This window comes from Phoenix dactylifera, chromosome 6, assembly GCF_051530095.1.
Source record: "Phoenix dactylifera cultivar Ajwa chromosome 6, Ajwa_hap1_PhDact_Kaust_v1.1, whole genome shotgun sequence".
In the NCBI taxonomy this organism is placed as follows: domain Eukaryota; kingdom Viridiplantae; phylum Streptophyta; class Magnoliopsida; order Arecales; family Arecaceae; genus Phoenix; species Phoenix dactylifera.
This window is the reverse complement of record NC_143195.1, coordinates 12,712,138-12,722,835: the sequence shown is the minus strand read 5'-3', so window position 1 is coordinate 12,722,835 and position 10,698 is coordinate 12,712,138. Positions and strand designations below refer to the sequence as shown.

The window sequence follows — 10,698 nt, the reverse complement described above, 5'->3', positions numbered from 1 at the left end:
CTCAGTTTTCGAAACTTGGTCTTCTGTCTTTTGATGTGAAGCTGTCGTGGAATCGACTCGAGCAGTCTGGGAGTCGACTCGAATCTCAGAGGCAGTAACTTAGTCTTCTATCTTCCTGGGGGTCGCGGTGTCTCGGAGTCGACTCGCGTATTGCGGGAGTCGACTCGAATCTCAGAGTCCGAAAATCGCTCTCTGACTTTTGCCTTGTATACCGCTGAGAGTCGACTCTTGCTTTCTTTGGAGTCGACTTGCCAACCATCGGAGTCGACTCGCATTCCACTGGAGTCGACTCGAATCTCAGACCCGAAAACTACTCTCTGACTTTTTCTTTGTGTTCCTCTTGGAGTCGACTCTTACTATCCTGGAGTCGACTCGGTGAACATCGGAGTCGACTCGCGCACTTTGGGAGTCGACTCGTTGACAGGTTCTGAGTTGAAGCTTTCTGTTCTTCTGTCTGTTCTCAGTCGGAGTCGACTCGTACAGATCTGGAGTCGACTCGAGCCCGTGCCAGTGAACTTGATACGCTTGGAGTCGACTCGTGATACTCTGGAGTCGACTCGAGTCTCAGACTTTGGTTCAAGCTGACTTCTTAACTTATCCAAAAATTATGAACCAAGTCTTGAGACACTTAGACAAGTTTTCACTGAAACACTTAATTGAATTCATTAGTAAACAAGAAATATACTCAATTGCTTTGATCTCATCAAAATCAAATAGGGTTTTAATCAATCACTCCACAATCTCTCCCTTTTTGATGATGACAAAACACTGAGTATATGTAAAGTGAATTGCACAATAAACAATGAAATAAAATCCATAAATGAATTCAAATGTCTGGTAATTCAATTTATCCAAGCTTGAAAGGAGTGAAACAATAAATTTCGGAGTTAAAGCTCCCCCTTTCATTTGGAATTATATAAGCCTTCATATTATGCAATCAATTGTTTGGCTTATATGTTATTAATGATTTAGCTTGATTAAAATTCAGATTCTCCCCCTCAAGATATGCATTCTACTTTGTTTTGATTCTTTGAATTTCCTTTTAATGCTTTGAAGTTTTTGAACTAAAATTTTGGTTTTTAGAGGGAAAATCTGTCAATTTGTTCTTGAGTAGGATTCAGCTAATCTCCGAATATCCCTTGAATAGATTCTGGAGATTACTCCATTAGGAGCCCCAAAAGAGAGATAATGAGCCTCGGGGTACCGAATCCACTTAGAACAAATTTGTGTGTTTTAAGAGTTTATCTTTTTATTGATTTCCATTGATTCCTTTTACATATTTTATGCATATTTTTCTTCCTTTTACATATTTCTCCCCCTTTTTGTCATCATATCAAAAAGAAGGTAAACAGAACACACAATCAAACATAGATCAAAAGGCACATTATTGAAGAAAAATGCGGCTACTCATTGTATTAATTTGTATGTAAGTACATTTCAGAATACAATAAGTAACGTAAAGCAATACATGTCAAAACAAAATACAAATAGTAGCTACGGTCTCCTCGAGGATGTAGGTCCTCCTCTCGAGGATGTATCTCCTCCTCTCGAGGATGTGACTCCTCCTCTCGAGGATGTGGCTCCTCCTCTCGAGGAGGTATCTCCTCGAGGCATGCGCTCCATGAGTGATTGGACCGCATTGGTCACGTTCTCTAGCTGGCGAATGATGGCCTGGATGGCCCTGCTCTGTGTCGTATCCAGCTCGAGTACTGACTTCTGCAGTCCGTCCAGCTTGTCGATGAGCACATTCGACAAGCGCTCGGCCCCTGCGGTGGTGGTGGACATGTCACGGCCGATGTCATCCCGCATCTGTCGAGTGGTGCTCGTGACCTCACTCATGCTGTGGAACTGGGCCTGTATCAAGGTCCTCATGTTGTATATCTCTTGCCGCACCTCAGCCGTCATGTCTGTCACGGCTGTCAGGGAAGGGACCAATGCGGAAGATGTGGGCGCAGGAGAGGGAGTAGGCACCGCACCCCGGAGCTCCTGGAGCAGATCTCGGACTATCTCCTGCCGCAGCTCCCGGAGCTGCTCAGACGAGATCCGGACCTCCATAGGCTGAGTGGGTGGAGCTAAGGAGGAGGGTCCGGCGGAGGTGGTAGGAGCAGGAGTGGATGGAAGATCTGGATGGTCTGGAAGGTCTGGGTAGTCTGAATCGGGCTCAGGACTGGGGGAAGGTCTGGTGGTCTGTGAGGTGAGGGACGACTTCCTAACCCAGATCCCCTCTCTCTTCCGAAACCCCATCCTGTGTAGGGTCCCTGCACGCATGCGATCAGTCCATCGCAATGCGCAAAAGGGCTCCCCCTCAGGAATGGGAATCTCGTACTCCCTAAACAGAAGGGTGAATATCATGCCGTATGGGAGGGTGAGCCTAGGTCTATCTAGGGGCTCACACATATACCTATAGATGAGTTTGGGGAAGTTGATCGGGGTGTCCTGAAGAATATAAAACATAAGAGCTAGGTCTCTCTCATTTACAAAATCAAATCTCCCTGTCTTAGGGAAGATGGACCTAGACAGTATACTCAAAAGGATTCTCACCTCAATCAGAAGTGAGCTAGCAGAAACCTCGTCTAGAGGTGACTGGGGTGGATGCCCTAGAACGGCCGTAAGGGCCTCAACCCTGTCCTCAGGGTGTATGGGAGCCACCCCTACTAATGGAAGGTGGAGGATGTGGGCAATAAGATCCTCCGTAACAAACAGAGGGACACCGGCTACTGTGCCCTCGATACCCCCATCTCCCCGATGGACGGTACCATAGAACTCTCTAACAAGGCCAGGGTAAGTGGGGAGATCTAAAGTGAGGAAGTACTCTAATCCCTGTGCCCTAAGCCTATCACCTATGGTGAACCCTTCCCGGGAGAGATAGTCGAAATCGACATATCTCCCGGTGGTGACGGCCTTCCCGGCCAATGGCCTCGCGGGAACCGCCCTAGGCGGGGAACGAGCCGGAGGTGGTTGCCTCGCGGGATCGTGCCGCGCCTTGGAGCGCCGCTCGGGACCGGCCTCGGGTCGGGACCTCTTGCGGACAACGGTCTTACGCGGCATTATGACCTAGACGGGATGAAAACCTAAAGAACGGTGAGAGGTCGACGGAGGAAGCTTGGGACGGACCGGAGACGACCTAGGAACGGACGAAAACCCTAAGAACCGGTGAAAAATCGACGAAAAAGGGGTTGGAGACGATCGGGGACGACCTAGGAGTCGGCTCTAGGGCTTTTTGAACAGTGGCGGCTTGAGAGAAAAGTGTTTTCGAAACGACAAATCTAGGGTTAAAAAGTCGGATCCCGACTGCGAGTCGACTCGACCTCGAGTCGACTCCAGAATATGCGCGAGTCGACTCTCCTTATGCGCCTGTAGACTTTGAGTCGACTTCCGACTATATGCGAGTCGACTCCCCCTTAGGAGCCGACTCTGAAACTTACTCGAGTCGTCTCTAACCTTGGCACGCACCTAATAATCATGTTATTATCGTGCCAAATGAGGGAAAATCACTAAATTTCGATCTGATTTGATGATCTTCGAAAAGAAACTCCAATTTAACCACAATCTAATCATCAAAATCAATGAATCTAGTGGAAACTACCACTAGGATGGATCAATCACTCCTAATCCCCTCCTAAGCACACTAAACCTCTCTTCACTTAGAGATTTTGTAAAAATGTCTGCTAATTGATTATCAGTACAAACAAATTGGAGTGTCACATCACCATTCAATACATGATCTCTTATGAAGTGATGTCTTATCTCAATGTGTTTAGTTCTTGAGTGCTGAATTGGATTTTTAGTTAGATTAATGGCACTTGTATTATCACAGTTAATAGGAATTTTATCTTGTTTAATGCCATAATCTTCTAATTGTTGTTTAATCCACAAGATCTGAGCACAACAACTCCCGGCTGCAACATATTCAGCTTCAGCAGTGGATAATGCAACCGAGTTTTGTTTCTTGCTAAACCATGAGATAAGGTTTTCTCCTAGAAATTGACACGACCCGCTGGTACTTTTTCTATCAAGCTTACATCCAGCGAAGTCTGAATCTGTGTATCCTATTAAGTTTAGGCTAGATTCTTTAGAGTACCATAGCCCTATGTTCTTAGTTCTTATTAAGTATTTAAAAATTCTCTTAACTGCAGCTAGGTGTGATTCTTTAGGATTAGCCTGATATCTAGCACACATGCAAACACTAAACATAATATCAGGTCTACTTGCAGTAAGATACAATAAGGATCCTATCATACCTCTATACAATTTCTGATCAACAGATTTACCTGATTCGTCTTGGTCTAATTTGCATGATGAGCTCATGGGGGTGCTGATTGACTTGTTTCCCTCCATATCAAACTTCTTGAGCATCTCCTTGATATATTTAGCATGATTGATGAAGATGCCTCCTTCAGTCTGTTTGATTTGAAGCCCGAGGAAGTAGTTCAGCTCTCCCATCATGCTCATCTCAAATTCACTCTGCATCAAATCAGCAAATTCTTCGCAGAGGCGATTGTTAGTAGCACCGAAAATAATATCATCTACATAAATCTGTAATAATAACATATTTTTGTTATCCTTTTTCAGAAATAGGGTTGTATCTACATTTTCCCTAGAGAATTCGTGTTCTAACAAGAATTTGCTAAGTCTCTCATACCATGCTCTAGGTGCTTGTTTTAAACCATAAAGTGCTTTGTTCAGTTTATATACATGATTAGGGTATTGATAATTTTCAAAACCAGGAGGTTGTTCTACATATACCTCTTCATTAATATACCCATTTAAAAATGCACTTTTTACATCCATTTGAAATAGTTTGAAGTCCTTAGAGCATGCATATGCTAATAATAGTCTAATAGCCTCAAGTCTAGCTACAGGAGCAAAGGTTTCATCAAAATCTATACCTTCTTCTTGATTATAACCTGTTGCTGGTGGTCCAAACCGAGAACGATTGACACAGCGGTGTGAACGGGGTTCCGTCTGAGTTGTCTTGGTTGGTGTTGGTTACGCTCCACCTTCCACCGGAAAACCTGCGAGCAAGCCTCGCACCACCACTGGGGTAGTGGGGGCCCTCCGACGATCAAGTCAGAGGAGATTGGAGGAGAAGGAGAGATAATAATAGCAAGCAAGAGAGTGCTCCGGAAGATATTGCTTACCCCCCCTTCTCCCCCCAGCCGCATATATACCTGGCTGGGGGGTTTGTCAGGGGGGTTTGTCATCGTGGGGCGCGATGGAGTGGCCACTGACATGGCCGTTACAGGGCGTCGTGGAGCAGCGCTGGGTACGGCCATGACAGGGCGTAGTGGAGTTCCGCTTTGTACGGCTGATACAGGAAATCGTGGAACAGCATCGGATACAGCCGTTGCAGGGAGTAGTGGAGCAGGAGGCCTCGGCGTGCCTCTGGGAAGCAGCCTGTCGTTATCAAGAGATCTCCGACTCGGGGTCGGAGTGCTGGATCAGGGGGCAGCCGACCTGGGGTCGGGCTGCGGTGCTGAGGATATCCGACTTGGGGTCGGATTGCTAGATTAAGGGGCAGCCGACTCGGGGTCGGGCTGCGAAGCCGAAGATGTCCGACTCGGGGCCGGACTGCTGGATCGAAGGGCAGCCGACTCGAGGTCGGGCTGTGGAGCCGAAGATGTCCGACTCGGGGTCGGATTGCTGGATCAAAGGACAGCCGTAGTCTTCATGGGCGCGTGTGCCGGTCACGTGGAGCATGGCGGCTTAGTTCCCCTGTAACAGTAGCCCCCCACTTCCGAGCCTGGAACCAGAAGGGGAACGGGTGAAGGGAGTGATGCTTCGAGATTGCCGCCATCCCTCGGAGAGGCGCGCGCGCTTCGAGCTCCCCGCCTTCTTTATGGCGTATGGCGGTTGTTGCTGACCTGGCAGTCTGAGGATTTCGGCGGACATCCTTCCTTAATGGTGTCGATTCGCCTTTGGGGCGCGAGCGACCCTTCGGCGGCCAGGCGTCCTCTGGCGTCATCGAGGCATCACCCGCCTTTCCGCCTATTTAACCGGGGGCCCTCCCCCGTCCGTCTTCCTCTTTACAGACATTTTCGAGTTTCCCCTTTGCGCTGCCGTTGTTGCCGTCGGACTGTTCGCTTGCTTCTCCTTTGACGCTCTCGGAGCCGTTCTTCCCTCTCTTCCGGTGAGTTACCCCATTCTTCTACTTAGGGCTCTCCATACTTTCTCCTTTTGTACTAGTGTACCCCAGTCGTCCCGGTCTTTCCCCCCTTCTTGTCCCCGTCCTGACCGTAGGTTTATTGGCCATTAGGAATGGGCGAAGTGAGAGCAGACCACATTAAGTCGGAGCTGGTCGCCGAGGACTTAGACAAACTCGTGGCTCGGTACCACCTTCCCGAGGCCTGCAACGTTACGCTCCCGGGGCCTGAGGAGAGGATGTCCCATCCTCCTCCAGGGAAGATCGCCATCAATGAGGGCATTCTCCAGGCCGGGTTCCGCTTTCCCCCTTCGGACTTAGTCGTGCAGGTACTCCGGGGTTTAAGAGTTGCGCCGACGCAACTGGTGCCGAACTCGTGGCGTGCCCTGACGGTCTTCCAGGTTCTCTGCCGCATGCACGAGATTCCCGCCACTCTGAATGTTTTTTGGGGGTTCTACAGCCTGAGTGGCCACCCCCAGGACAAAGGGTGGTGGTGCTTTGCGGCGCGGCGAGGGTGCGGCCTCGTCAAAGAGGCTCCTTCCTCCATTCACGGCTGGAAGGAGCGTTTCTTCTTCATCGATGTAGATCCCTCTTGGGAAATCAGGGCGACCTGGGAGACGCCGATGAAGTCCCCGATCGGCCTATCGAGACTGTCGAGGGAGGAATCCGATGGCTTGGCCGCCTTGAAGGGGTTGGTTGCCGAGGGCCAGCTCCCCCCGGTGGCCCGCCTTATTTCCGAGGATACCTTGGTGAATGTCGGTCTGAGCTCGGTCCCCACCGACCGTGAGCCTGCCACCATTTCTTTTTTGACTCTTTTCTCCTCTTTCGTCTCGTTCTTTCCTTCGGTTTCTCAGCCCTCGACCATCTCGTTCTTGTTGCAGAGATTGACGACGTCATACGGTCGGACAAGGGACCGGCTGTTGGTAGGTCGTCCCTACTGGAAGCGGTCCGGAGGAGGAAACGAGCTCCTCCGAGCGGGGCTCCGCCGGCGAAGAAGTCCCGCAAGGAGGTGCCTCCGACGCCGACCGACGAGTCCGGGCCCACCGATCAGGGAGACGCCGTGGGCACGGACCGGCAGCTGACGCTGTATCAGCCCTCCGGTGGTGAGACTGCCGCTATTCCGGAGGTATCATCCGAGCCCGCTCGAGACGGACGGGTCGGACGTGATCGGTCCCCGGCCCGGCCTTCGACTCAGCTGGCTCCTGATGATTCGAGGAGGGACGCGCCGAGGCCCCGGCCGAGCGGGGCCCTATCAATTCCTGGAGTGACCCCCGCCCCGAGCACAATCAGCAGGACTCTTCCCCAGGCGATGGATAAGGGTAAGGCTGCAGAACCACCATCCGGCTCCGGGGAGAAATCGGGGTCGGCCTTCACTACCGATGGCGCCCGAAACCTCATCGAAACAGTGCTGCTGGAGAAGGACCGTCGGCGGGTCCGGGAGTTGGGGGTCTCTGACGTCGGGGCTGCCAGCTGTGTCTGTCTCATGTCGGTGAGTGTTCTTCTGGCCGCTTTTCACCATTTATTAGCTCTATTGTTCTCCGCCTGACGCCCTCACTTTTCCTATCTCTTAGCTCGCCCAGTACATGATCCGTCTAGAGGAGTGCTACAAGGAACAGGCGGGGCTTCTGGCGAAGGCCGAGGACCGACTGAAAGCAGTGGAAGAGGGAGGCCAGGCTGTGACGGGCAGGACGACCGGGGACCTCGAGGCGAGGCTCCAGGAGGCCGAAGAGCGGGCACTCGGCTTCGCCGCCCTCGAGAAGCAACTGTTGGAAGCTCGGGAGCGACTCAAAGTCGCCTCGGGCCTCAAAAGCAGGGTTAAGAAGGCGGAGGAACGAGCTGAAAAGCAGTCCCGGAAGGTCGCGGACTATCGAGAGAGGTGGGAGAAGGCTCAGCGGTCTGCCGACAGCGCCCGCAACCGAACCCGGTCTCTTGAAGCCAAACTGGGCGAATTGGAGTCAGCCTTGGAGAGGTCCCGCGCGAACGACCAAGAGCTCCGTTCGCGCCTGGAGGAAGCTGAGGCCGCTCGCACTGCTGCCGAGGCGGAGCATAAGGAGGCTCAGGCTAATCTGCTGAGGGTCTCCTCCGAGGCTGAAGACCGGATTGTGGCGAAGGTCTTGGAGGCTAAGGCTCAGGTTACGGAGCGAGCAGAGGCGGCGCTGGCCGAGAAGAGTGCGGAGATCGGGCGCCAGGCGGTACAGGCTTATCGTCAGTCCGCCGAGTTCATCCGTGATATGTCGGAGGCGGTACGGGCCTATCGTCAGTCTGACGAGTTCGTCCGTGACGCGTCGGACGCGGGGTCCGAATCCTTCATCTTAGGCTTCGAGGAGGGCCTGGCAAGGGTGTCGGCTAAGTACCCCGAAGTTGACCTGAGTGGGATTTCCCTTCTCGACTCCTCTCCGGCGCCATCGCCTGCTGATTCTCCTACCGCCTCCCTACCCCCTGCGGACGAGCCCGACGCTCCCGACCCGGGGGTTCCTCCAAGCTGACCTCTTGTACCTTTCGTTGTCCTCTTTTTTTTGTATGTCGGCGTTTTGCCAAATTGTATGGGCCTTGGCCCTGAAACAATAAAAATTAATACAAGTCGAATGTTTCTTCATCTCGCTTTCGTCCTCCTCTTTTTTTTTCTTTTTAACTCTTGGCAGCGTCTTGCCGACTCCTGACTCTCGAAGTTCTTCCGGCCCTAAGCCAGGCATCCGAGGGTTAGGCCTCAGGAAATTCTTCCGGCGCTAAGCCAGGCGTCCGAGGGTTAGGCCTCAGGAAATTCTTCCGGCACTAAGCCAGGCATCCGAGGGTTAGGCCTCAGGAAATTCTTCCGGCACTAAGCCAGGCATCCGAGGGTTAGGCCTCAGAAAATTCTTCCGGCACTAAGCCAGGCATCCGAGGGTTAGGCCTCAGAAAATTCTTCCGGCGCTAAGCCAGGCATCCGAGGGTTAGGCCTCAGAAAATTCTTCCGGCACTAAGCCAGGCATCCGAGGGTTAGGCCTCAGGAAATTCTTCCGGCACTAAGCCAGGCATCCGAGGGTTAGGCCTCAGAAAATTCTTCCGGCGCTAAGCCAGGCATCCGAGGGTTAGGCCTCAGGAAATTCTTCCGGCGCTAAGCCAGGCATCCGAGGGTTAGGCCTCAGGAAATTCTCCCGGCACTAAGCCAGGCATCCGAGGGTTAGGCCTCAGGAAATTCTTCCGGCACTAAGCCAGGCATCCGAGGGTTAGGCCTCAGGAAATTCTTCCGGCACTAAGCCAGGCATCCGAGGGTTAGGCCTCAGGAAATTCTTCCGGCACTAAGCCAGGCATCCGAGGGTTAGGCCTCAGGAAATTCTTCCGGCACTAAGCCAGGCATCCGAGGGTTAGGCCTCAGAAAATTCTTCCGGCACTAAGCCAGGCATCCGAGGGTTAGGCCTCAGGAAATTCTTCCGGCACTAAGCCAGGCATCCGAGGGTTAGGCCTCAGGAAATTCTTCCGGCACTAAGCCAGGCATCCGAGGGTTAGGCCTCAGAAAATTCCGCTCGTTGGTCGGCCAAGGCTGGCGCAAGCCGAGGCGACCGGTCGGGGCTTCAGGCTAGTCTGGTCCCGGGATGGTCATCGGGTTAGCCTGGCATCCGAGGGCCGAGCCTCGGGAGATTCCGCTCGTTGGTCGGCCAAGGCTGGCGCAAGCCAAGGCGACCGGTCGGGGCTTCAGGCTAGTCTGCTCCCGGGATGATCATCGGGTTAGCCTGGCATCCGAGGGCCGAGCCTCGGGAGATTCCGCTCGTTGGTCGGCCAAGGCTGGCGCAAGCCAAGGCGACCGGTCGGGGCTTCAGGCTAGTCTGCTCCCGGGATGATCATCGGATTAGCCTGGCATCCGAGGGCCGAGCCTCGGGAGATTCCGCTCGTTGGTCGGCCAAGGCTGGCGCAAGCCAAGGCGACCGGTCGGGGCTTCAGGCTAGTCTGCTCCCGGGATGATCATCGGGTTAGCCTGGCATCCGAGGGCCGAGCCTCGGGAGATTCCGCTCGTTGGTCGGCCAAGGCTGGCGCAAGCCAAGGCGACCGGTCGGAGCTTCAGGCTAGTCTGCTCCCGGGATGATCATCGGGTTAGCCTGGCATCCGAGGGCCGAGCCTCGGAAGATTCCGCTCGTTGGTCGGCCAAGGCTGGCGCAAGCCAAGGCGACCGGTCGGGGCTTCAGGCTAGTCTGCTCCCGGGATGATCATCGGGTTAGCCTGGCATCCGAGGGCCGAGCCTCGGGAGATTCCGCTCGTTGGTCGGCCAAGGCTGGCGCAAGCCAAGGCGACCGGTCGGGGCTTCAGGCTAGTCTGCTCCCGGGATGATCATCGGGTTAGCCTGGCATCCGAGGGCCGTGCCTCGGGAAATTCCGCTCGTTGGCCATGCGCCTGTCGCTTGCAGCCCGACGGGGTTTCTCCGTGGCCAGCTGCGATCGTGTTTCTCCTCTTCTCCAAGCGTTGCCTGGGGAACACCAGAAGGGCATTAAACGCTAATTGATGCGTTACCTGGGAAATCGGATCGCCAGTTGCTGCTTGCGAGGTGTGTCAGTTAAGCGGCCGCGATGCGCGTGTTCTTCGAG

At 53.3% G+C, this 10,698-nt stretch overlaps 1 protein-coding gene across 1 annotated transcript; it reads left to right on the top strand.

Moving 5' to 3' along the window:
- The first annotated feature begins 7,142 nt into the window (after nucleotides 1-7,142).
- LOC149753312 (uncharacterized) lies at nucleotides 7,143-8,931 on the top strand. The gene is made up of 2 exons (XM_089923871.1): nucleotides 7,143-7,631; nucleotides 7,714-8,931. The coding sequence occupies exons 1-2, from the start codon at nucleotides 7,452-7,454 to the stop codon at nucleotides 8,626-8,628; spliced, it is 1,095 nt and encodes a 364-aa protein (XP_089779997.1). The 5' UTR covers nucleotides 7,143-7,451; the 3' UTR covers nucleotides 8,629-8,931.
- The last annotated feature ends 1,767 nt before the right edge of the window (nucleotides 8,932-10,698 follow it).

Coding starts and splice junctions, on each gene's coding strand:
- LOC149753312 (XM_089923871.1), top strand. CDS start 7,452: ATGGATAAGGGTAAGGCTGCAGAACCACCATCCGGCTCCGGGGAGAAA. Junction 7,632..7,713: donor GCTGTGTCTGTCTCATGTCG/GTGAGTGTTCTT, acceptor CCTATCTCTTAG/CTCGCCCAGTACATGATCCG.